This window comes from Xyrauchen texanus, chromosome 13 (assembly GCF_025860055.1).
Source record: "Xyrauchen texanus isolate HMW12.3.18 chromosome 13, RBS_HiC_50CHRs, whole genome shotgun sequence".
NCBI classification, from domain to species: Eukaryota; Metazoa; Chordata; class Actinopteri; order Cypriniformes; family Catostomidae; genus Xyrauchen; species Xyrauchen texanus.
In genome coordinates, this window is record NC_068288.1 from 30,675,077 (window position 1) to 30,703,068 (window position 27,992).

Here is a 27,992-nt window from a genome sequence, read left to right on the forward strand (position 1 = left end):
ATTTTTTTCCTCATTATTGTACACACACACCCCATATTGACAGAAAAACACAGAATTGTTGACATTTTTGCACATTTATTAAAAAAGAAAAACTGATATCACATGGTCCTAAGTATTCAGTCCCTTTGCTGTGATACTCATATATTTAACTCAGGTGCTGTCCATTTCTTCTGATCATCCTTGAGCTGGTTCTACACCTTCAATTGAGTCCAGCTGTGTTTGATTATACTGATTGGACTTGATTAGGAAAGCCACACACCTGTCTATATAAGACCTTACAGCTCACAGTGCATGTCAGAGCAAATGAGTATCATGAGGTCAAAGGAACTGCCTGAAGAGCTCAGAGACCGAATTGTGGCAAGGCACAGATCTGGCCAAGGTTACAAAAAAAATGTCTGCTGCCCTTAAGGTTCATAAGAGCACAGTGGCCTCCATAATCCTTAAATGGAAGACGTTTGGGACGACCAGAACCCTTCCTAGAGCTGGCCGTCCGGCCAAACTGAGCTATCGGGGGAGAAGAGCCTTTGTGAGAGAGGTAAAGAAGAACCCAAAGATCACTGTGGCTGAGCTCCAGAGATGCAGTCGGGAGATGGGAGAAAGTTGTAGTAAGTCAACCATCACTGCAGCCATCCACCAGTCAGGGCTTTATGGCAGAGTGGCCCGACGGAAGCCTCTCCTCAGTGCAAGACACATGAAAGCCCGCATGGAGTTTGCTAAAAACACCTGAAGGACTCCAAGATGGTGATAAATAAGATTCTCTGGTCTGATGAGACCAAGATAGAACTTTTGGCCTTAATTCTAAGCGGTATGTGTGGAGAAAACCAGGCACTGCTCATCACCTGTCCAATACAGTCTCAACAGTGAAGCATGGTGGTGGCAGCATCATGCTGTGGGGGTGTTTTTCAGCTGCAGGGACAGGACGACTGGTTGCAATCGAGGGAAAGATGAATGTGGCCAAGTACAGGGATATCCTGGACTAAAACCTTCTCCAGAGTGCTCTGGACCTCAGACTGGGCCGAAGGTTCACCTTCCAACAAGACAATGACCCTAAGCATACCGCTAAAATAATGGAGTGGCTTCACAACAACTCCGTGACTGTTCTTGAATGGCTCAGCCAGAGCCCTGACTTAAACCCAATTGAGCATCTCTGGAGAGACCTGAAAATGGCTGTCCACCAACGTTTACCATCCAACCTGACAGAACTGGAGAGGATCTGCAAGGAGGAATGGCAGAGGATACCCAAATCCAGATGTGAAAAACTTGTTGCATCTTTCCCAAAAACATTCATGGCTGTATTAGATCAAAAGGGTGCTTCTACTAAATACTGAACAAAGGGTCTGAATACTTAGGACCATGTGATATTTCAGTTTTTCTTTTTTAATGTGCAAAAATGTCAACAATTCTGTGTTTTTCTGTCAATATGGTGTGCTGTGTGTACAATAATGAGGAAAAAAAAATTTACTTAAATGATTTTAGCAAATGGCTGCAATATAACAAAGAGTGAAAAATTTAAGGGGGTCTGAATACTATCCGTACCCACTGTATGTGTGTTAACCCAACCGATCTTTGTGCTGTGAAAGATTGTCAGGTGTGGCTTTGAAAATTATCAAATTCCACAAAGTAAATAAATGCATAAATAAAAGATAATCGGGAGTCAGATTCCCGCTTGACTACAGCAGTAGTCAATCGCATGCTTGGCAACCGCAGTCCTACTGAGGCAGATCGCTTGAGTGGTTACAGCTACGGCCAGTCGCATGCTTGGCTACAGCAGCTCATGCACAGTGAATCTGTGTCTGACAGGAATGGATCTTGAACTCTAAAGAAAAGGCACTGTAAACGAGCTGAATGACCTGGTACATGTACTGCCGACCGTCTGAATGAGAGGGGCATGTTCGTTCACTTCGGCATCTTTCTTTCTTGTTCATCAAGGAGAGAAAAGGGTGGAAGAGCTACGATTAATGTGTAAAAGTTAGTGATTTTTATGTAAATGGGCTTTTACATGACTTCCGTCAGCACCGCTGATTACATTGAAGTCTATGAAGTGACGCCACTTTACACAAAGTATTTTTTCCACCCACGTTTTTGGTTTACATATAATTTCTTTGAGAGTGGATAGCAACAATAATGTCTCAGAATTTATTTTAATTAAATATTACCTTATCGTTTCCAAGAATCAGAGACTTGACGCACACCTAGCCCTGCATAATCCCTTACATCAGACTGGTTTATGTTTAGTTCTTAGAGTGTTCTTGGTGTTTTTAATTCGGTTTAATAACTGGAGTCTCTGATTCTTGGAAACAATAAGGTAATATTTAATTAAAATAAATTCTGAGACATTCAATATCTCTTCACAAATTTGGACCGTTTTAAACATTTATTGTTGCTTTGCACTCTCAGACACATATGTAAAACAAAAATGTGTGTGTGGAAAAACACTTGGTGTAAAGTAAACTTACAGTTGAGAAGAGCCGTCTGACTCCTGATTCACTGCCTTTCTTTTAAACCCAGCATTTTGAAGATGATGTCGCCTCAGCTCCTGAGGGATTATGGGATCGTTAGGTGTCCAGTTGACGGAAATAGTTTGCCACCCAGGTACTAATCGCTTACTGCTTCGTGAATACTGTGGATTCGGATATACTCCTCCATTGGCATATTGTTTTTGGCATAATATATAGTAGAGAATTATGGATATTCGGATGCAGGAAACCTCTTTCTAGCAAGTCAGTACACTGTCGGCAATCTTGGAATGCTCGCAGGAGGAGAGTAATGCCAATTTAGCGGTTTTATTGCTAGAATTAGCAACTTTTCAGACTACCCTGGCAACTTAAATTTTTTTTTTCTTCAAAACGCACCTAGCAACAAATTTAGTTATATTTGTAAAAAAAAAAAAAATTGAACTTCTAGCAACAGTTGAAAAGTGACTCAAACACTGCCACAAAAAATGCATGCATTTTCCCTAGAATGACTAGAACAGAACTTACAACATCAATCAACATGTCTCAATCAAAATTTTAAAGAGAAGTCTACCTGAATTTAAAGGGTGGCTTAAGCCAGTAATTGGGGATGATTTTCGGGCATACTGTGCGTACTGCAAATCAGATATGCTTGCAAAAATGTATGACATAAAAAAATATTGTGCCAAAGCAAAGCATATAAATAAGTCAAAACCATACAACCCCGCAATGCAGTCTACATTACCACAGTTGGTTAAGAAAGTGGATAACTGCAAAAGCGCAGAAGCTACTATGGCAATGGCCATTGCGGAGCATTGTTCGCTGCTAGCATGTTACCATTTATTTATGGCTTGCAAAGCTGCCTTTTCAGATTCTGTGGCAGCAACAAACTTCAAAATGCACCGCACCAAGTGCACAAATTATTAGGGGACTACTGGCTCCTTATTTTCTGAAAAGGGTAACATCAGATGTGGGGGAAGATAAGTTCAGTCTCCTTTTGGATGAGTCCACTGATGTCAATGTCTCAATACCTGGGCATGGTGATTCGGTGTTTCAGTGCTAAAAAAGAACACTTGTGTCCACAGTTCTCGGGTTGGTTGGATTGGAGGGGGATGTTGTCAGATCAATAGCAAAGGTAGTAGTTCAGTTTCTTGAAATGTAACCTTAAAAAAAGAGAATCGGGTATAGGCACTGAATGCATCCGTTATGACTGTGGTGCACAAGATATTATGGAAATAATGTGCATTGCCCAATTTGGTGCTCATCCTCTGTGTGCCATTCTTTACAATTGGCTGTCAATGCAGTATCCAAAGAAACCATCCCTAGGAGTGTTGAGTACTTAAACCTACAACTGGTTTTTAATTTGCAAAAAATGATGGGAGGTGTACAAAGCAGTGTATGCCACCATTAATATTGTGGCCAAAAACCCCTGCATATTACCAAAGTGTGTGCCAAAAGTTTGCTATTGATTGAGCCTGCGGTAACTTGTATATTGAGTCTCCACTTTGAGTTGAATAAGGCCAGTGAGCATTGCTACATTGCGGATGTGCTCCACGCCATGTACTCCATGGACAAGACCAACTATATCTACCTCACATTCTTGAAATCAATCCTGTCCAACGTACAAGTTGCAGTGAAGTCATTTGAGGGAGAGCATACAGATCCTGTAAAGCTGGAACACCACTTGACATCAGTTTGCTACAGAGTAGTCAACCCTATAGCAAACATTGATGTCCTGAAGGATGCCATTTGATGGACATCTCTGTCCATCTCCATACTTCAGGTAACTTTGAGAACACTGTGTACCAACTCAGTCTTGCACCAGAGGACGGTAAGTTAATTTGGAGATGGTGGATCAACTACATTGTTGCTTTAAGCAAGGAGCTGCAAGCAAGGCTCCAAGACAACCTAGAAGCCTTGCAAAACATGGCCTTGTTCAGTGTTAAGGAAATGCTAATACACAATTTAAGGCACCTCTAAAATTATTAAAGTAGCTGAGCAACTGGTGTACCAGCCCCAAACATTTGACAAACTTGTTTCCCAATGGAGAAACATCCATCTGTTTAGGTGGGACTCAACTGAAAATACAGTCGAGTTTGGGAGTGAAGTGAATAACTACACCGACTCTTCCGGATCAAATCCATTTGCAGCAAAGCTGCACTCACTGCCCTCTCCTTGCCACACTCAAATGCGGAGGTTGAATGGCTGTTCAGCCAAATGAGTGTGGTCAAGTGAAAGTTAACTGCAACTTAAATAGAATGTCACCGCACACTCATCTCCATACTCCCGGTGCGGTATGGACCGAAGCTGGCTGACGATACCCGTTACCAGCATAAACTACCAAGTGAAGTTCTGCAGCATTTTGTAACCACAGCGGCATGCAGCTTTAAGCCACTCAATCCTCTTCTGCTGGTTCCAGCTCAGTAACAATGCAGTTGGGCATTGAAGATGAAGAGGATTTCCTTGCAATCCATGATTCAACATATTTATATACACAAGGAGTGGAGAGCAGTGCCAATATCTGGAGGAAACCATTAAGCAGCTAGCCAGTCAAACAGCACAACAGACTGGAAAGAGCTGGAGAGGGGTGCCTAGCACACACATCGTATTTGAGTTAAGTTGCTAGCTGCAATTGTTCAATAAGATGGCATATACTGTATGATCTACCTTGTTATTAGCTTGTACCTACTATTAATGAGGAGTTAGTTAGCATGTTAACTAACTACCAATACAATGCTTAAAACTATAATTGTTTAGAATGTGAAGTTGTACGTTTTAATAAGAAAATACATCAAATGTAGTTGTTCAATAATTTGTAATTGTTCAACAAGTCATTGTGTTGTTTAAAAATATGGCTAGGGCTAATGCGCATCCGTGTTCTAGAGTTGATTGACAGGTCATGTCTGTATCTAAAAGGTGATTGGCTCTTTTAACTGTAAGGTGGGACTTTCTTCCATCCGTTGACCATTGGGCACTCAGAGCTCCTTGATTGAGTGTTCTAATTTCCACTATTCATTTTAATAGATGTCTCTGCTAAATAATCTCTGTATAAATATATTTATAATTACATTTTTAAATACAAAATGTCTAATATATATATATATATATATATATATATATATATATAAAAGATAAAAATTTTGAAGTTTATTTAACATATATTGCAAAGAATGTTTTAAACTACTAAATTGCAAACCTTAGAGAAAATGTATATAAAATAACAGCTCATAAATTAAGTTTAGACATGTAGAGGTTAAGCACCTCTTTTCACTGATTATTTGTTAAATTATTATTTTTATTATATCCTTTTTGTACCCTGTTCATGGAAAATGCCAAACTATTACATAAAGTTGTATTTCTTATTGATTATTTCTTGCAGGTTTGTGTGCTGACTGGACATCTGAAATGGCTGCAGCTCTTTTGTATTCGGCATAAATATGATGCCTTTTGTGCACTGCTCACAATCTGCTGCATACAGGTAAAATGTACTACTTGGTTTATTATTCTATATGCACACTCTAAAATTATCATTTTGCCTTAACTTCCAGTATCTGGTGAATTGAGAAATTGTAAATGGGCTCGTTTGAGAGGAGCAATTTCTGTGAACCGATCACCGTTGATCAGCAGCAGGTGCATGCCGGTTAGAAATCTGTCCGACTTGCTGTGATGTCATTGTAATATATGCCAAATAAGTCTTGAGCGTGGCACGTGCATTTGTAGCAGTCAGAAACTGCAACCATGTTGGGAAAACACTTGCTGACGGCACAGCTAAATGCTTATTGGATTAAACAACCGTGATGTTGTTCTTTTCTAAGAAATTGTAGATTTTTCTTTTTAGCTCTAATATCATGTTTTATTTGTATAAAGTATATTTGAATATTCTTATATAATATAAGAGATGACAGTTCGATCTCTGTATGGGATTTTTATCTCTGCCCCATCCTGCGCACGTGCAAGAACCACCCTCTGTTGCTGACTGGCTGGAGTAGTGTTGTGTGGATTGGTCTGATCCAATTTGTTTTTGTCCCATTTACAGTGCCAGGGCTGTGTACAAATACTAGATTTTTATTTTTTTTTCAGCCCACCCACTGAACGGGCAGCTAGCTAACTGACTGTGTGGAGATATTTGCAAAATTTGAGACAGAGTGTATTGGATTAGAATTTCTGATTGCACCTTTTAAAGCAACAAATTAAATTATATCCACTTTATCGGCAACAGCACATCAACGTGAATCCCGCGATATCTGCCTTTTGATCTCGAAGGTGTCTGATCACTACTAGATGTGAGAATTTTCCAAGGAAGGATTTCACTCCTCCCCAGACTGCAGCCGTCTACTCGTGTCTACTTTCAAGGCGAGGCATTTTGCATCTCAAACAAGCCTAATATTTCTCATTAACCATGAAACAGTGTTGTGCATTAATTGTTATATTATTTGTGAATTTGATATACATAAAATTAGACCTTTTTAAATATCTTTGAATTGCTTTTGTTTATGTCAGAGAGGCTCAGATTATCATTCTTATTTCATTTAAAACATGTATTAATGTTTTAAATAAAAATTTTTAATGATCTTTACATATTTATTGTGTACAAACAACGGTTTGCATTTGCAGACACTTTAGAAAAATAAACATCCTTTGCACACCTGGTGGTTGCAGGCAGGTGCATGCGAAACAGTCAATAGACATTTGGCACATGGCCATTGCTTGTGAATTGCGTAATGTTTATTTAAACCGCAACGTTATGGTTCAATTAATCTTCTTCAGATATTCGGTTACCAGTATTTAAGCTCCTACAATACATTTTCAAAAGCAAGGTCATAAGAACAACATTTTCATGTTTTAATAAATGTTTGAGAAAAAAGTTTTTAAAACAGTTTTTCATTAAGTATGTTTGTACTCTATTCTCATTATATATTTTTTCCCTTTCAATTTAGTTTTCATTAGTTTTTCTCTATGGCTGTTAGTATTGGTTTTAGTTTTTTGTATTTTTACTTTTAGTTAGTATTAGTCATGAAAATGAATTTTAGTTTAAGCTCTTTCGGTTATTGTATATTCCTGTATTTCATTTACCAAAGATGTTTTCTTATTGTTTTAGTTTTTATTAACCATAATAGCTGTCAGATAAATGGAGATCTTCAGACCTCTTAATTTTGTTTGACTTATTCCTATACTGTCATACTAGTATAGGAGTTCTTAAACTTGTTACTTGTTCTTTCTCAATATCTAGACACCGTTCCCCATATGGCCATTACAGTTTCCAGTCCTTCAACCTTCCAGAAGAGAACGACGAGACAATGAATAAAACCTTTACTGAGGACTCTAACTGTGACTCGGACACTGATTCCAAACTCTTTCATGCTGACACTTGTATACCCGAGAATAAATCCGCCCATAGTGCAAAGGCTTATTTCACAAATATCTGCAGAGGCAGGATCTGCAACACCAACTACAGACACACTCAGTCTAATTACAGCAGTTACCAGCCCCCATTAGGTCTGCCTTCAGGCTTCAATCCCCAGACGCCCTTTCCCAGTCAGACTGAAGTATGTTTGAGCACCCTGGAGCCACACAACGGTGACTTGCTCTGCTCGAGTTCAGTGGGCAGTAGCTCGGTGGAATACCCAAGTGGCAGTCTACCCTCTTGCTTGGTGTCTGGGAATTACTGTAGTTACCCTGGTGATTCATGCTACTCTGGCTGTGACACTAACTCTCCAGACAGTCTTAGTCTGGGCGAGGCAAGTCTAGAACTGCCCCAGTCACTGCACTCTATCCCTACTTCATTCGCCCCTCACAGCTACTACAAGCCCCTGCACCCCTGCCCATCCCGAGGGCCACCCTGCTGTAGTCACTACCCTCTGGATGTTTATCAAGTTGATCAGGGCTCTCGTCCCAGACCACATTATCACATGCCCTATTGGCCTTTATGTAAGTCTAGATGCTTTCTGATTCCTTGTCTAACACGAGTGATTGAGTGAGTCTGTATCTTTCTTTTACCTGTAACATTTCAAATTGTGCAATGAGTCAAGCAACAATGTAAACACCTGGGTGTATAATGTAAACATTTATAAGCCTATTGTTTTTAAAAGGTCCTATGTGATGAGTTCATTATCAGGGTTTAGTCTTACCCCCATGGCAAATTGAACCAACTTGTAAAAACAAGACTAAATTGCTAACATTGCAATTACGTTGGAAAATTGGGTAACCACTTTCCACAGACACGTCTTGGTAATAGAAGTTTAATCTACAAATAATATAATCTAAAATTAAAGGGATAGTTCACCCAAACATTACGTTCTCTAATCCTTAACTTACCCTAATGCCATCTCAAACTTGTATGACTTTCTTTCTTCTCTGTAACACAAACTAAGATTTTATTACAATGTGTGTTGTTCCATACAAAGCAAATCAATGGGGTCCAAAACTTTCAAGCTCCAAAAAAGACTAAAGGCAGATAAGACTTATAAATGTAATCCATAACACTCAAGTGGTCTAATCCATGTCTTCTAAAGCAATATGATCGGTTTTAGGTGAAAAACAGACCAAAAGGTAACACTTTTTTCACTATAAATCTTGACATCCGCAGTCTCCTTGTGTCACAGCGTGTCTCCCTCATTTTCTTCAAGGACTCTTATTTTGAAGCTTTCCCCTGCACTACGTTTCCCAGAGTTCACTGCCCTTATCATTTCCATTGGTTCATCATCCGCACCTGCCTTCAATTCCCTCATTATTTTCCCTGTGTACAGTATATGCATAGATGTGTTCATCATTTGTCAGTCCTTGAAGTGTTACGTTGAGATACTGAAGTATTGCGTTTAGTTTTGATGTTAAGCTCTATTGTTTGTTTCCACTCCAGCGATTTACTATTGTTAAGATTTATTGTGTGTTCCACTCCAGTGTTTGTTCTACTGAAGCGTCATCCTCTCCAGATTCCGTTGGTCGATTCACTGCTGCAGTCAGAGGTAGTGTCCACGGAAGTTGCATTTCCCCCACATGCTGTGAATTATGGTGGAAACCCGGAGCAACAGCCTGTGTGCCCGTAGCCTGCCACAGTTAACAAGCTGGTTAACGTGCCTGTAGCCTCTACTATCCCCGTAACCACACTCCCTGCTGGCTGAAAAAGGAAGAGAAGGAAAAGGACATGCTCACGACCGCAGAGGTCGTTCCCTGGTCTCTGCCCATGCTCACGACCGCGGAGGTCGTTCCCTGGTCTCTGCCCATGCTCACGACCGCGGAGGTCGTTCCCTTGTCTCTGCCCATGCTCACGACCGCGGAGGTCGTTCCCTGGTCTCTGCCCATGCTCACGACCGCGGAGGTCGTTCCCTGGTCTCTGCCCATGCTCACGACCGCGGAGGTCGTTCCCCGGTCTCTGCCCCTGTGGCTGCCTCCCAGGCCTCCAGATCCATTCCCAGCCCTGAAGCTGCCCCCCAGGCCTCCGGATCCATTCCCAGACCTGGAAATCAATGACGCATTGCAACACAACATCTTCAGTTTGTCTACATGGGAAGCATCAAAGCTATGCATCATCTAAGAATTTTAATTCAAATGGGCCAATCAGCTTTAAGATTGATGCTAGATTTCATCAACCATAAAATGGGTAAATAACTATGCATCAACCTTATATTCAATGCAAATCCATTGGTATAAAATTAATTTATTAAATAATTAGCAGAGATATAGCGTGAACAATATAGTGTGTGTGGAGGCTTCACGCCATCCATCACGGAATCCACTACGGCATCCACGTACAACTCGCCACGCGCCTCCACCGAGAGCGAACCACAATATAGCAAGGAGGTTATCCCGTGTGACTGTACCCTCCCTAGCAACCGGGCCAATTTTTGGTTAGTAGACTCGGCTGGAGTCACTCAGCACACCCTGGGATAACTCCAGGGGTGGTAGACAGCGTCTTTACCTCTAAGCTACCTAGGCCCCCAGTGATTTTAGTTTTGATATATTTGGTTTATTTGATCGTTAGACCACATCTGGCACTTTATTAGGACCATAGTGTTCCTATGTATTAGTATTACTTTTTTACATCTTATACATAAAATTAAATCAGAATCAACTTGTATTAAATGTGATATGTATAACAAAGCCTAGAATAGAACTATTCCAGATGTTACAAATGAAATAAAATTCATTACAGCTGCTTTTTTTATTTTATTTATTTATTTTTTTATTTTGAATTTCAGGTGTATATTGGTGACATTCGGTGGCATTTTTGCCCCTTCTGTCCTTAGTATGCACATAGCTTAATATCTCAATCGTTCCATCTCCAACAGGCCCTGAAAACAGCAGAAAATCAGCCTCCGAGTTCACTCTGAGGTAATGTACAATAGTGCTTCAGTGTTTACAGTGCAATATGTGGAACAAGTCTTCGTCTCTGAGGATAATTAGCAGGTTATTGCTTTTCACAGATATAAACTTTTAATTTTCTGATTTTTACTCAATACTCCTATCTCTCACAGCGGCCACACTTCTCTTTACACTCGAGCAAAACTAACCCAAAGCACAGCCCCTCTGTCCCTGGAGCAGAGTAAGTATAGACATATAGTTGAGCAACACTGAAAGATTGTGGAATTTGAGTGGGACTTTAATAAATAATAAAGTGCAGCTCATGTTAACATGTTGTTGTGTGTGTGCTTTTTTTTTGAGTCCCCTCATTATTCAGTCTTTATCAAAGGAGTAAATCGTAAGTATATGTAAATAAAGGAAAAGGTTTCATGCTATGACTTGACCTATAGAACTGAAGCATGTTGTTTTGCAAGCTAAAGGTTTCTGTTCATCTTTAATTGAGTACAAATCCCAATATGGGATCTATGATTGGTTTCAATGAAGCAGTGCACACGTAACTTCACTTGATTGCATGGGTCTGGGAGCAACTTCAATAAGGAATTTGTTTTGTGAGAAAAAACCTCCCAAATCCACACACAACAGCAGGGCTGGACTGGGAAGAGAAATCAGCCTAGGATTTTACATGGGATGTCCTTTTCTGCATATCGCAGCGGCACATTTTAGCTTAAGACCAATTCGGAATATTTTGCGGCCGGCCCGCTCTGTTCTCACGATGGTGTCAGCCCACCGTGAAAATGCCCGATATGCCAGATTACCAGTCCAGCCCTGCACAACAGTATATACATATGTTTGTGTTTAAGGTGCTGTGCATAGATTAGAGGTGCTGCGAGCAAGTAAGAGATTTTGCCATCATTTTGTTAACGTGCCCTCTCTCCAAAACCTGTGCAAAATGGTTTACATTAAGGGAACAATTCTGACTTGTTAGTTTTTAGATTTTCAGGACACCTACTCACCTTTTAAGTTCACTAAATTGTCAGTCGATTAAGTTTAAAGGACATGTTTAAAATAGTATATGAATTGGAGCATTAATAGAATAGATTTTAAAAGTCTGTATCTATATTTTAAAACTTCAGACATACTTGTATTTTTCTTTTAATTTATACCTTTTCTGGGAGACTGTTTAAATATTGTCTTTTGCTTTTCATTGTGGCAGGAAAGGTGTTTGTCACTTATGAAGCAGACAGTGAAAAACATGTCAAGGAGATCATCAACTTCGTTGCGCTACTGAGACACAATGGCTTCTACACTCATGTAAGACAAGAAACCTGTGTCAAACATTGCCTTGCAGCCATGCGTGTCTCCAAATATGGGGTTTGTCAGAGATCATATTCGGTCTTTTTATTCTTGTTCAGATTGACCTGTTTGAGCAGCAGTTCAAGAGCATAAGCAAGATTGACTTCATGGAGAGATACATCAGTGAGGTCAGAAGAGATTGACTCTGGCTTGCTAATATTTCAGTGCATTACTTTATATGGTTTGGGTGGGCAGGTACAAAATCGAGGCCTAATCAAAACATGAGTGAATATTCACTCAGATCAATGCAATGCATTCCTACAGTATTAACATACTCCAGGGACGAAATTCGTCCAGAATTTTTCAGTGACTATTTGCACCCTGGTGCAAAAATATACAAGGGACTAGACAATAGGTGTCACTGCAGTGAGGTGGGGTGTAAAGACTGTATGAATGTTTAGTGTTTACACTTAATATTTCCTTTAATACTACTTGCAATAATAAATACAAATTATATAAAGGTTGATTTCATCGCAGTGATTTAGTCTCGTGAATATTGGGGATTGCAGTGAAGGGTTTGATCCGGAGACGGGGTCTGTCAATCACACACATTCTCACGTGGCCAAAAATATTGGCAGTGACGCATTGTGTTTTGCAAAGTTTGCTGCTTTCAGTATTTGTAGATTATTTTTTAACATGTTTCTATTGTATACTAGAAAACAATAAGCATTTAATGAGTTTTTAGGCTTTTATTGGCAAAAACATTAAATGTATGCAAAGAGTCTATATTTACATTGTTGACCCTTGTTCTTCATAACTTCTGCAATTCTCCCTGGCATGCTGGATATTAGCTTCTAGGCCAAATCCTGACTGATGGCGATCCATTCTTGCCTTATTAGGGCTGATCTGAAGAGTTGATCAAAATTTGTTTGCTTCTGCTTGCCCACTCGCCTTTTTGATGATTGAACACAGGTTCTCTATGGGATTAAGCTTCGGGAGTTGCCTGGCCAGTGGCCACAGATCCAAAATTTCTTCATTATTACTCTTGCCTTGTGACATGGTGCTCCATGCTGGAAAATGCACGGATCATCACCAAATTGCTTCTGGATCATTGGGAGGAGTTGCTCTTGCAGGACGTTTTGATGCTATTATTTATTCATGGAAGTGTTTTTAGGAAGAATTGTGAGGGAGCCCACTCCCTTGGATGAAAAGCAACCCCACACTTGGAGGGTCTCAGGATGCTTCACTGTTGGCATGACACAGGACTCATGGTAGTGTTCACCTTTTCTGGACTATTGATTTTCCAGATGTCCCAAACCGTCCCAAACAGTCATTTTGCTAGTTATTTTGTGTCTTTTTTTTTTTTTTTTTTTTTTTTTGCCAAATTAAGCTTTTTGCAATTATTTAAAATGCATCTGATCACGCTGCACAATAATCTAGAAACCATGTGAATCAACACCACAACAACTGAAGCAGAAAACTTTGCGAAACACAAAATATATGTCATTGCCAATACTTTTGGCCATGGCTGTAGATTGCCAGACACACTACACATTTACATCTAGATTCTAAAATTTTGGTTCAAACGCTGTGAATATTTTGGGAAAAATTAGTTTATGACATTACATTTCAAGCACTGACAAGTTGTGCCATTATTATACATGCAATTTAATGACGTTATATTAATTGGAATTTGTATAATGTGGTTAAAATGGTGTAAAACTAAATATACAACATAAAATATACATTTTCTGATACTATATAGTATGTGCACCTATATATTCCCTCGCCCCCTGCATTTTTTCACCTCTTTTTTTGGTAAAATAACATACAGACCTACAGCATCACAATATTACTGATATCTTTCCGTGATTTAGATGTATCTTGAATGTAATTATGCTAATTTACAGAGCTTCTTCACTTTGATCATGGTGTAATACATCTTTCAGCTGTTTTGCATTTTCATTTAATTTGTTCTTTATTTATTTACATGGTGTTATTTTAACAAGTTTTTATGTGTCGTTTATGTCTCGTGTGCAAAACATTTTTTACATTTAAATTCTAATATGCCATCACCACGTATCTGAGATACATGTAATCTCTGATATCCGTAAATAGAACCAGGTGCAGCTGGAAGACCTTGTCCAGCAGTTGCATTTATTACTATTAAAACTAAATGGTGGAAGAACTAATATTGCTGCTTGCTGTGGTTGACAAATGCAGCCTATTGGTTGTGCTTCATTAAGAAGAATGTCTTCAATGTAGACTCATTCACATCTGATGACATTTTGAGTTCACTGTCGTTCTGTGCGTTTTTAAAATGTTACCATTTAAGCTCATAAATTGCAAGGGTTTGTCCCTACATGATTGACAAAATTCACTTTCAAAAGAATGTCTGAAATGCCTCTTTCTACAACCACAAATGGTTGTAATTGATCTATTTCAAGCTATAAAATAAAATGGTACCATGTGATAATATCATTCATGGTTTTTCTGCGTGTGTTCGGTGTGATTTGCCTCAAAATGCCTGAAGCCTATTTTGAGAGTTTGATATTAGCACATCTATAGCACCACAAATTAAGTCCACTAATAAGCCTGTTTACAACTTATTTATGAAACAGATGTTTTAAGAAAATCAGTTGATTGCAGGAGTTACTTTCATGCATTTTGTATGCATATAAAAACATGTAACCCTGAAATATAAAGCTTTAATTTTTAAAGTAATTTACACATCAATTGGGAGGACATATTTTCTGGCATCAAACTCTTGCAGTTCCACACAGATGTGCTAGGGACCTGTTAGCTTTAAATGTAACTATAAACCCTGCATGTCTAGATTCAGCAACAACCTCAGGTGAACTGTTCTGCTCTAAAAAGTCAAAATGCAGTAACTATGCTAACACTGAAACTGATGAAATTGGCTTCAAAGTTGATTGAATCTGCAGCCAAATACAGATAAAATAAAATCTGAGCATAGTTGAGTCAAACTCCTGTATCACAGGACAGTAATCGAAGAAACCTGATTTTTACAAAATGGATAGTTACTGTGCCTTTATAGGCCAGTATGGCAACAAAGCTTTTCATGTAGTATCTGAAACAATTGTCAGTTGAAATTCTTTTGTGTTTGACTCTTTTGTTTTGCACAGAAAGACTATCTGATCATCATCATCATTAGTCCGAAGTACCATGATATTGTGACCAATGCCTCATTTTTTATGGAAAATGATGAAACCCTCAACACAGTCTACATACACAAGCAGGTATAACTTAAGTGTGAGAAAAAAAATGCATTTTTTGCATACAGATTTTTCTTTTCAATGGACTCCCAAGGGTGGTGACTTGACACTTTCCAACCTCTGTTGTTTGTATTTTGTCTTTTAGTTACAAAATGAATTCATTCAGAATGGGTCGAGGAATTACAGATTTATCCCTATCTTGTTTCCTGGTGCCAAGAAGGTATAGATGTTTTTTTAGTGACTTATTAAACCCATTTACTTAGAGCAAGTTCTTAGTTCAAATATCCTTTACATTAAGGAGCCAAAATGCTAATTCAAGATTACCTATCTGGATAAATTGCAATAGGTATTCGTGGTTGTTTGTACAGTTATAGGGTAACACTCAAAGAATGTATTCCATTGGATTTCGCTTCAATTAAGACGTAATGATAACAATTAGTTTGCAATATTAATATACAAAGGGTTAGGTTACCTTAAAATGAAAATTGTCATCAATTGTTCCAAAACCTTTTTGACTTTTGTGAGATGTGAGGCAGAATGTTACAACCTGGTCCACAAGAGACGCTACAACTTCAATTGCATTTATTTCCTTTTCACACATAATCACGTAAAAACAGCAGGTTATCAGTGCATTACTTTATATGGTTTGGGTGGGCAGGTACAAAATCGAGGCCTAATAAAAGGTTATTATCTTATAACATATAAATACTTTTACTATAGTGCAAAAGACGATACATTTTAATGTTTGCAATACATTAGCAGCTACATTCATTAACTTCTCAAACAGAAAGTGTCATGGGACCACAAAATGACAGTTGTTTTCTTTAGCGATTTGCATTTTTCATGTCACAATTGCTTTTTATGACACTCATCAGTTAGGTTTAGGGTGAGGAGGTAGGTTTTGTTGATGTAAAGCTCGATAGAGCATTAACCTTAACCCTATAATGCTGTATTGATCAAATATGACACACAACATTTGACCGTTCCTGTTTCACTCTCTAAGCTGACGAGACAAACAACCTATGCTATGTACGTTTCACATGTTTATGGCACCATCTAACTAATTTCATTATGTTATGAAAAACGTTTCAATGTTTATATTGATCTATTTAAAATGGTGGCGGACTTGCGAGAAAAGTGACTTATGTTGGGATACATGACAGCTTAGTTTAATAAAGTAAAAGTGAAAGTAATGATTATATTTTTATTGAACTTGTGCTTGGTTCAAATTTTGCATATAATTTTATTGAAAAAGCCAGTTGAAATCCATGTATCAGATATAATATAACAGGCTTTTGATGTATATCTCTCAATCACCATTACACTCCATTCATGACTACCACAAACATTTTTATTAAATAAAAATAAAAAATCACAGAGCTTTGAAATTTCTGGCATGTACTTTTTATAATATATGTTTAAAGTGTGAACTAATATTGAACTGTATTTTCATATGTGCAGCCTGCTCTGTCATTATAAAGATCTCATTATTTTATATTACAAGCTTTTATGTCACCTTACCATAAGTCAAGTGGTTTTTATTGTCGTTCAACCATATACAGTTAGTACAGTACACAGTGAAACGAGACAACGTTCCTCCAGGACCATGGTGCTACATAAAACAACATAGGACAAACACAGAACCACATGAGACTACACAGCCTAAATAACATCCCTATATAAAGTGCATGTGCAAATGTGTGCAAGACGTACGGGACAGTACAATAAATTACTACAAATTAACAGGACAATGGGCACAGTGAGAGACAGTGCAGTCCAGTCTGAGTATTGAGGAGTCTGATGGCTTGGGGGAAGAAGCTGTTACACAGTCTGGCTGTGAGGGCCCGAATGCTTCGGTACCTCTTGCCAGACGGCTGGAGGGTGAAAAGTTTGTGTGAGGGGTGTGTGGGGTCATCCACAATGCTGGTTGCTTTGCGGATGCAGTGTTTTTTGTAAATCTCTTTCATGGAGGGAAGAGAGACCCAGATGATCTTCTCAGCTATACTCACTATCCTCTGCAGGACTTTGCGGTCCGAAGCGGTGCAAGTCCCAAAACAGGGAGTGATGCAGCTGCTCTGGATGCTCTCAATAGTCCCTCTATAGAATGTAGTGAGGATGGGGGGTGGGAGATGTGCTTTCCTCAGCCTTCGAAGAAAGTAGAGACGCTGCTGGGCTTTCTTGGTAATAGAGCTGGTGTTGAGGGACCAGGTGAGGTTCTCCGCCAGGTAAACAACAAGGAATTTGGTGCTCTTGACGATCTCCACAGAGGAGCTGAAGATGTTCTGCGGAGAGTGGTCACTCTGTGCTCTCCTGAAGTCAACAACCATCTCTTTTGTTTTGTCCACATTCAGAGACAGGTTGTTGGCTCTACACCAGTTCGTTAGCCGCTGCACCTCCTCCCTGTATGCTGACTCATCGTTCTTGCTGATGAGACCCACCACGGTCATGTCTTCGGTGAACCTAATGATGTAGTTCGAGCTGTGCATTGCTGCATAGTCGTGAGTCAGCAGAGTGAACAGCAGTGGACTGAGCACAGAGCCCTGGGGGGCCCCAGTGCTCAGTGTGGTAGTGGTGGAGATGCTGTTCCCGATCCGGACTGACTGAGGTCTCCCAATCAGGAAGTCCAGGATCCAGTTGCAGAGGGAGGTGTCAAGGCCCAGCAGGTTCAGTTTTTCAATCAAGTGCTGAGGAATTATTGTGTTGAATGCTGAGCTGAAGTCTATGAACAACATTCGAATGTATGAGTCCTTTTTATCTAGGTGGATGAGTGCCAGATGGAGGGTGGTGGCGATGGGGTCTGTCTGTTCAATGGTTTGTACTATAAGCAAACTGCAGTGAATCTAGTGAGGGGGGCAGCTGGGTCTTAATATGCCTCATTACGAGCCTCTCGAAGCACTTCATGATGATGGGTGTGAGTGCGACGGGACTGTAGTTGTTGAGGCAGGACACTGAAGACTTCTTTGGCATGGGGATGATGGTGGTGGCCTTGAAGCACGTTGGAACGACGGCGCTGCTCAGAGAGATGTTGAAGATGTCAGTAAGAACATCTGCCAGCTGGTCTGCACATCCTCTGAGCACTCTGCCAGGAATGTTGTCTGGTCCAGCAGCCTTCCGTGGGTTGACTCTACGTAGAGTTTTCCTCACATCAGCCGTGGTAAGACAGAGCATCTGGTCGTTGGGAGGAGGGGTTGTCTTCCTCACCACCACATCGTTCTATGCTTCAAACCTAGCGTAGAAGACGTTCAGCACATCTGGAAGGGAGGCATCTTTGTCACAGGCAAATTATGTTGTCCTGTAGTTGGTGATGGCCTGGATGCCCTGCCACATGCCCTGTCCTGGAAGTGACTGTGGATTCTCTGGGCATTTGCACACTTTGCCTCTCTGATGACCCGGGACAGTTTGGCCCTCCCTGTTCTTAGGACAGCCATGTCACCTGCTCTGAAGGTGGAGTCTTGGGTCCTCAGCAGTGCACGCACCTCCACAGTCATCCACGGCTTCTGGTTGGAGCATGTGGTGATGGTCTTGGAGAAGGTGACATCATCAATGCACATGCTGATGTAGCTTGTCACAGATGCTTTGTATTCCTCCAAGTTGGTAGAGTTGCCATATGTTACAGCCTCCCTGAACATGTGCCAGTCGGTACACTCAAAACAGTCCTGAAGAGCAGAAATGGCTCCTGCTGGCCAAGTTTTCACCTGCTTCTGGAGCGGTTTTGTGCGTCTGACGAGCGGTCTATGCTGGAATTAGCATAACAGAGATGTGATCGGAGTAGATGAGGTGGTGGTGGGGCTCCGCCCGGGATGTTTGTGTAAACAAGATCAAGCATGTTCGCCCCTCTCATTGCAAAGTCCACATACTGATGGAATTTAGGGAGCACTGTCTTGAGATTCGCATGATTGAAATAAGTCCGTCAGGATGAGCATTCTGCAGTTCGCTCATAGCGAACATACAGTTCACAGAGCGCTTCCTTGGCATTAGCGCTGGGGGGAATGTAAACTCTGGTTATAATAACAGTGGTGAATTCCTGTGGTAAAAAAGTTCTGCATCTAACAGTCACAAGCTCCTCCAGCGATATTGCACCATTCCGTGTTGATGTAAACACACAAGCCACCACCGCGAGTCTTGCCGCATAGAGCTGCATTTCTGTCGGCACGAAACGAGGCGAGCCTGAATGGTGGCGTCCGGAACTCTGTCGCTGAGCCACATCTCCATGAAAACGAAGACGCAGCAGTCTCTAAACTCACGCTGCGTAGTCTGCTGGAGTTGGATATAGTCCAGTTTATTGTCCAGGGAGCAAACATTTGAGAGCAGGATAGACGGGAGAGCCGGCCGGCTAGGGTTTGTTTTTAGCCTAGCATGGACCCTCGCCCTCTTGCCGCGCTTTCGCTTTGATGGTAGAAACGAACACTGGATGCTCCGATGTCAATGTGCCGTAAATTTGGGCTAAGTGACAAAAATAGCACCATTTTGGATCCGGAGTGGATCAAGTTCCTATGACCCAGAGAAAAATGTTTTACAATTTCCTTTTTTTAAATGTCAGTATAGTAGTTGGTGCATAAAATGCATTTGATAAAAGTTGTTTATTGAAAAATTGTTTATTGAAAAAATTATATATTATTCACATTGTATTTGATGCGCTGAATTGAACTGATGCATTTAAATCCTTATTTTTAGACCAAGGAGAGGAATTTGTCATGGCCAATCTCTCAAACATTTAGTATCTCTGAAAAGAATTAAACTAGCTTTTAGCGCCACAGTTAACATTTCACCTCGGAACTGCCACTATGCGTGTAAAGAACAACCTAATATTATTTTGCAAAAAAAAAAAAAACGCCACAGTCCCATAATTTTCACGAGGTCTGGAATTTTAAGGATTGGAATATCCTTATGAAAAAAGGTTAAATATAAGTGAATGGTGACTGAGGCTAACATTCTGCCTAATGTTTCCTTATAATTAATGAGCTTTGGAACAACATGAAGGTGAGTAAATGATGATGGAAATAATTTTTTTGCCTCTGTCTGGCAGTGTCACGTCCCTTCATGGCTTCAGAGCACACAAATCTTCACCTGGCCCAGGGACCGGGATGACATCCTTCGTCGACTCATGCGTGTTGAGAAGTTCAACCCTCCACCCATTGGAGAGCTACCGACCATTGTCTCCATCCCCATTTAGTTAGCATATATCCAATGAAAAGTAAAAGTTCGTTGTAATGAGATTTGCTATATTGGTGAATGATATCTGACCCTTGAACAGGCCTGTGATCCAATTATAATAGAGCACGAATGCATAGTTTGCACTTAAAAGAAGATATATATTTACCGCATTGGACTCAAAATGAGTGTGTAATGTGTTAAAATCCTTATAGCTATTGCATTTGATGTTATTTAAATGTAACACTCAGAATAAGTATGTCAGGATGAGTCCTGTCATGTGGAAGTTCCATAACTACATATCAATTCGTCAATTATGTTATGCTAAACATAGTTGAGTGCCATGATTTTTGAAGATCCATTTCTATGACTTCGCATTAGACCCAATAGCTATGTAAGAAATACGTTTCCCAAGACCAAAAACTTTCAGAGACTACCTTTTCAGCACTTTTGCTCATGAGGTAAACTGAAATATGTACAGGACAGAATTTACAACTTAAACTGACATAACCACATTTTCACCTACCACAAGACAAGAGGTTTCAACTTGACTTAAGGAATGTGCCTGCCTGCCAAAATATTTAACATTCTGTGACATTTTTCCTTCTGTCTTGGATTGTATTCAATTAATATATTTCCACTGTTCATGCTTATAAAATATGTCATAGTCATGTGGGGATTTCTTGGTAATTCATGTTCTAAAAAATTATAATTAAGATGGGTTTGAATGTATTTTTGTCAACATGAACACTTTTATTGAAAGAACTTGGCCTGTTTGTTATACTGCTTTTACTTCAGCATTATTTAAAATTATGCTTCATGTCAAAAAGGTTGCTGACATGTTATAGAGAATAGACCTTAGTCAGAGTAGATGGGTCAATGATGAGAGTCATTTTTTAATTCCAGATTAAATTATTCAAAAATACATGTTCACACAAAAAGGTCACTTTAATACACCTATGATGAGCATGTTTTCAATTTTTTATAATTTCATCAAGAGTTCAAAGTTTTCTGGTGCTTAAAAAAATGTAATGTGATGCAACTGTCCAGAGACAGAAAAACGTGTATTTATTAAAAGCAATAAAACAACTTTGTTTTAAAATATGATTGATATTTGAAGAACTTTTGTCAACCAAATCAAAGTCGTGTGTAATAACCGACATCGGTAGAATTTGTGTTGTCATGTGACAAAAATCATAAAGCAGAGAACCCCTTCAGAATCAGTGTGAAGTTAAAATATATACTGTATGCATATATGTGCCGTATTACCCAGTGAAAACGGTTTACTTGATGATTACACCTCTTGTGTTGTGTAGGTAAGTGAGGACCCAAAAGCGATGTAGCAAAAACAGAGTCTTTTAATGAAGTTAAGGAAAAATGTCAAAACACAAAGTCTTCTCCTTGAGAGGTAGCAAACAAACAACCCGCAGAGAGGGCGTAATAAACAGAACAACAAATGCTTCTTAGATAATCACAGAGCAAGTCCTTGGGCAGCAGTCAGGGTAAGCGGGGTAGCGACTACAGGCTGCGGGTCTCTCCCAAGTGCTGACCGGAGTCGAGGGTAGATAGCGGATACCAACTCTCTCGTAGCGTCAGATAACTGGGCACAAATAGTGGGGATGGTTAGCAGCGAACAGATAGTAATGACGGCGGATGCCAACAGGGCAGGACTCTGGACAGAGAAAAACAGGACTGTAGTTGCGTCTAGTGAGAATCCGACAAAGAAAGCAGCGAGAGCAAGGAGAGAAGTAGAGAGCTAATCAGAGGAAAGAGGGAACAGGTGGGTAGAGGATTAACGAGGAAATTAGGGGAGATGAGAAACAGCTGGAAGCGGAGAGAAAGAAGAGGGGAAGTAACATATAACGATCAGCAGAGGGCGACAGATTAGAGGGAAGGAACAGAAACGAGACATACCATGACAAGTCAGGACATAACATCTTGACATTTTTAAAGTAGTTAAATCATTTTCTTGGTAGACAATTCTATAAATGTTTTTCAAAACATTTATTAAAATTGAAAACAAAGATTACATTTTTAAACTAGATTTGTAATCCATTTATCACCTTGAACAACCAGATGACCCAGATGCCATATTTAAAAATAATGACACCTGTGAGGTTGGGGTTAAAAATGACCCGGATAGAGTTCAATAGATTTCCAGTACATTTACAGCACACTTCTATATAAATTATGAACCTAAACATTGACATTGGCTTACCTACGTGTTTTCAAACTGAACACAGGCCTTTATAGCATTTTAACTGGAATGAGTGCCACCAATTTGTGAGTTATGGTACTACACGTACAATAGATATACAGTAAATCTTCAGCTTTAATGTAAGAATTTACAGTACTTAATATAAGCTGATACTCAAATTACTTACAAATATAATTAGTCTGAAAGAAAAACGTAATCATTGTTATCAACATTGTGCATTCTATAAATAAGTGTGGGTGGTTTACCAGGATATTTTTTTAGGTTACAAACTGGTAATTACAAGGGTATTATGCTATAAATGTGGTTTATGAGGACATTTCTTAAACTAACTAAACAATGTTTTATTGAAAATGCAGAAAGTTTTTTTGTGAGGGTATACAATCTGTTGTTCATACAGTATAAATCTTGTGACACTCTTGACTTAAAATAATCTTCACAGTTGCATTGAAAACCAGCATTATTTACCCTCCCTCCGGTCAGATTTGACCAAAGCTTTAATAGGTGTAGGCAAAATATTTGACATTCCATATGCACTGAATACACAAATATTATAACAAAATGTATAATTTTTTTTTTAACATATTCAATTTGTCAATGTTGCAACCCGAATGCATTTTGACCAACCTTAAGATTAAGTCTAGTTTTTCCACAGTTTTAAACTCTTAAACAGGCCAAACATGAACTGAACATAACAGGAGGGTTAACATAACAAAATATTAGGGCTAAACAACTAAACATAAAAAAGGCAGTTAAGGAGCCAAATGATTGATTTTTTTTGTTTGCAAGATCCATGTTTCAAAAACACCAACCCAATATGCACATACTGTTTGCACTATGCTATACACACAAATTCTACCGGAACGGTATGTTTGGTACTCTTAGCTCTGCTTCATCTCCACCTGTTAATACCAACCAGTCTTTCAGATATTGTTAACAAATAAAAAGCTGTCATCACTGACAAACCTTAAAGAAAACGTTAAGTGAACGAAATTAACGTGCAACACATTATAGGGACACATGAGACTTGTGAGAACCAAGGCCATAGAGCTATATGTGTGGATGTGCTGCTCAAAGGGGAAGATAATTGCGATTTTGTCAGTTAGTTGGTGGGCAGAGAACTATGAGTGTGAGTACATGCAGTATTTATGTAACTGTAGTTTTGTACTATTATAAAAGAAAGACGGCTCAATCAAAGCTATGTTCCTTGACAGACAATGGCATGCAGAACACCATCTGCCTGAGGGTATCGCCACCTGATCCAGAGACCTAGAATGTGTCACTCTCATGTACTCTTTCATTTGAACAATTGTTTTCAGCACATAGACCTTATTCAGAGTATAGAACCATATTTGATTTTTGATGGGACTGAAAACAAGGCTGTGAGGGATACATTTAATCTCTTCAATGGTATGCACTGTATTAAGGAGTTTTGTCTATACTGACTTTTATTTAAAAAAAATTGGAAAGAAGTTTTCAATGTTTCATCCAAACGATCAACAACAGTTTAACAACATTACAACCCATTGACGAGAATGTAAGCCTATCCCTCACAGACTTGTTTTCATTTCTGTCAAGTCAAATGGTGCTACTCTGGAAAAGGTCTGTTGCCATTGTAATGAACCACCCTTTACATGCAGACATTCCCCCCCCCCCTTGTTTTTTTAAAGCCTCTGCATGTATTGTTGTAGTTGCACACAGAAGTGTGGAAAGATGAACTTACAATAACTGGCCTGGAATGTGACTCCTATATATATGTAGTTAAGCCCCTAAAACTTTACCAGCAAACATGTATGAGCATGTGTAAAACATGTAAAGAAAATCCACAATCAACATGCTTCCCAATGTCATGGAAAACTATCATGGAGTTTTAAAATAGTGTAAAAGTGTTACAGAGAAAATCCAGTTTTGGTGATCCCTGGGTCCATAAAGGTTTAAACCCCTATAGCATTAGTGAACCAGTCTGTATTTAACTGATTTTTGAGCTTCTCTCAAGAAATCACAAATTACTGGAAAGTTCAAGGAAATTAATCTGTCAAAAAGTGTGGGTTGGCAAACCTGAATCAAACATCTGTCATGTACAGGAAGAAATATCAGACAGCAGCTCAGCCCAGTAGTTGCTGTCTTCAAGGAGTTCCTGAAGGTTAATTGAGTATCATTAGTGTAACCTCTCATATTTAGGCTCATCATGAATGAGTCATTATAAATCAGTTGTAACAATATAAAGGTGCTCTAGTCATAGAGAGACTAACGTAATCTGATTCCTTACATGAACAATATTAGCAGTCTCCAAAATGATCTGCTGAGGAAAAACTGGTATCAGTGTGTAATTAAAATCAGATGAGAAATAGAATGATTGATTGCTCAACAGTGACAGAAAAGGTTATAGGAACAGGATCTCCAACATACCTGTAGACTGCTGCTTTTTATCGCTGCTTAATTTGTACATGAAACAAGTTAATTTCAGGAATATGTCATCCATCAACTGCAGCGCAAAACTGTAAAATGTTGTTAAGGCTTGCCACTCTCAGTATAAAGTGGCAGTGTTTCATGCCATTACATTAATTTAAAATGGTCACAATGTTGTGGAGAGTTAATTCATCACCTTCAGCAAGGAATTTAGCAGGAATGTTTCAATTGTTTTCTGGTTTACCCATGTACACCAGCTGTTCTTTGCTTTTTTTTGCCATAGGATGGCACTCTTTGCATATGATTTTAAATTTAGAAAAAAAAAAAAAATAAACAGGGATTAATTCAGAATATTTTTATTTTTTAACAAGCCATTAACATTCATTATGCAAATAATAATCATATATAAATAAATAAAAATATAAAATACATTACAGATCAGTATTTTATGTGCATTCAAATATGAATATGGCCAATATGAACATCAATGACATTTGTAATTACTATATTTTAATGTACATTAACTAATTATCTTTATTTTTAGCATAATTTTCTGTAATAATATTTGTTAATATTATAAGGAAAAAATAAACCAATACTAAAAACTAAAAAAAATAAGATCAATTAAGACAGTAGTTTTTATTTTTTATGTATATATATAAATATATATGTATATATATATATATATATATATATATATATATATATTGCAAAGGTTTAGGTTTCTCCAGTTATAGAAAATGTAATATTGTCCTTCGACCTTGTAAAAAATGTAACAGTATTTGCTATGTATGTGGACTTCTATTTTTATAACTATTTGTTTAGGAACTGCTTGATTGTCATTAATGTTTCATTTTCAATGTTCTCTCCAATAACAAATAATAATAATAATAATATTAAATGTAAAAAAATAACAAAAAATGAAAATACTGCTGAATTACAGTCTCTGTTACTACATTAAAATTCTGACCTAATAAGCATCAGCATAATAACGTGCATTACTCAGACAATCCGTTAGGGGGCAGTGTCTCATCAGGTCTTTGTTTCACATTCCATCCAGAATTAAAGGTTCCACACGTTCTATTTTTACACTGCTGAATAATTCAATACAGAGCCATATATGATCATCAGTGACATTTCCTCTTTTCTAGCACTCTGACAGTGGGACTGCATCATTTGATCCTCGATATGGAGTCTAGCGACTGACATACAGTTAACAAACTATGAAAAGGTTTGTTCTGTGTCAGAAAATGACATTAATAAAGACACCATTATACATATATACACAATTACCTATAAACAACCCTTAATTTCAACTTCAATTTACTTTTTGTATACAGTCGGAGATAATATAATGTGAAACGATGCTGTCATAATAGATTTCTTAGAGCATGCTCTGTAATGGTCCATTGCCGTGGTGCTCGGCACTTGCCAGATCAGTGACACAGTATTTCATCATTAAATTCAAATTTAATATTTTCTTTATGGCAAATAAGGGCAAGAATATCAAAGGAGGAAATAAACTCTCAAAGGAAGATGAAAAAGGAGTGTTCAAATCACATTTTTGATGCTACAAAAGGCCTTGTATTTCTTACATTTTGCATTTGGTGGGAGCGTTTTATAGGAGTGAATTCAGTAAGTATCAGGGGAGTAATTCTGTGCATGAAATCACTGCTGCTGTTCCTGCAAGGGGAAACCGGGTGATCCTTAAACTTGTGAAGTGTCGTTGCCATGGTAACATCCCAGTTCATCAAGGTTCAGTAAAATAAAAGAAGTCAAAGTTTAAATTGCAAAATGTCCAAGAAACCAGGCCCCAACCTTTGCTTGGGTGTTTTTGTGACTCGAAAACAAGATTTTTACACTCTCTTACAACTGACAAAGAATCTTTACCCCATTGCATCAATGTAGTCATGCTCAAAACACAATCCTTAGGTCAGTCCTGTGTTCAAGGACCTCCTCCAGAAAAATTTCAGTCTAGCAGTGGTCCTTTGGGAACTGCCTTCATCTCTTGCCCAGTGGGAAACAGTGAAAGCTGAAATGAGACAAAAATCAAAGTAGTCATCTTCCCAGACGTACTCTTCACTCAAGAGCAGAATGAGTCTTGACAAAAATGATTGAACTGGGAAAATATGCCAATCCATATTATTTGTGACAGTCTGAAATAGTCAGACCTGTAGGTAATGAAAACATTTTTTAAATGTTATTTTGCACTAAGATGCTGTTTGCTTTCTGTAATTAAACTTCCAACATATCCAACATAATTTCTAACTTTGATTCTAAATTATGAATCACTGCAGAGTTCCTCTGAGACAAACCCACTGAACCAATCTCCTTCTGAAGCCATGTTTCACAGTCCATTTTATACTTTCTGCATGAACAGTTGGAAAGAGAGCAGGAAAAGGCAGATCTTTTAAAGAGGACAATAATAGAATCAGTGTGATTTACAAAGAATGGCTAGAAGATTGGAGTTACTTTTAATAATTCATGTTAGTATTTTGCATATATTTAGTTGGTTGGTTATCTAGCCATATGATATGCAGTCCTAAATTTACCCAAATTAAATGGATGTTTCATTTATTAAAATACCAGTTAAATAGCTGTCAATGAGCGAGTGCAGGATTCCACAATTCAAGACAAATATATTTATTGGGAATTATAGGCTACCTCTGATTATGCATAGTCTCTTAAGGTATTATTCAACTTTGCACATCTATTTGTAATGTATTCACAAAACATATCACACATAAAACTTCTTCCAATGTCCTATTTCTGTCTTATTGTACCCTAAGGCCAGGAATTGACATGAATGGCTGTCCATTATAAATGAGCATAGTATAGAAAACTGGGTCAGTGAATAGAAGGTGAGGGATGACATATATATGGGGCTCATGAGATGGCTGTGAAAATGCATTAAGTGATCCATCCACCCACCCATCC

General features: G+C 38.6%; 1 protein-coding gene across 3 annotated transcripts in view; it reads left to right on the forward strand.

The window, feature by feature from the left end:
• The window catches only part of LOC127653606 (uncharacterized), a 32,597-nt gene extending 11,093 nt beyond the window's left edge, over positions 1-21,504 (forward strand). For 2 of the 3 annotated variants that reach the window (XM_052140338.1, XM_052140337.1), the window contains 9 exons: positions 5,833-5,931; positions 7,684-8,381; positions 10,739-10,781; positions 10,925-10,992; positions 11,965-12,062; positions 12,164-12,232; positions 15,191-15,304; positions 15,426-15,500; positions 20,307-21,504. In XM_052140338.1, the coding sequence (XP_051996298.1) occupies positions 5,891-5,931; positions 7,684-8,381; positions 10,739-10,781; positions 10,925-10,992; positions 11,965-12,062; positions 12,164-12,232; positions 15,191-15,304; positions 15,426-15,500; positions 20,307-20,453 (1,353 nt within the window). In that variant the 5' untranslated portion in view covers positions 5,833-5,890 and the 3' untranslated portion in view covers positions 20,454-21,504. The remainder of the gene's footprint in view (positions 1-5,832; positions 5,932-7,683; positions 8,382-10,738; positions 10,782-10,924; positions 10,993-11,964; positions 12,063-12,163; positions 12,233-15,190; positions 15,305-15,425; positions 15,501-20,306) is intronic. The other variant, XM_052140339.1, reaches the window with a different exon arrangement.
• Positions 21,505-27,992: the final 6,488 nt, after the last annotated feature.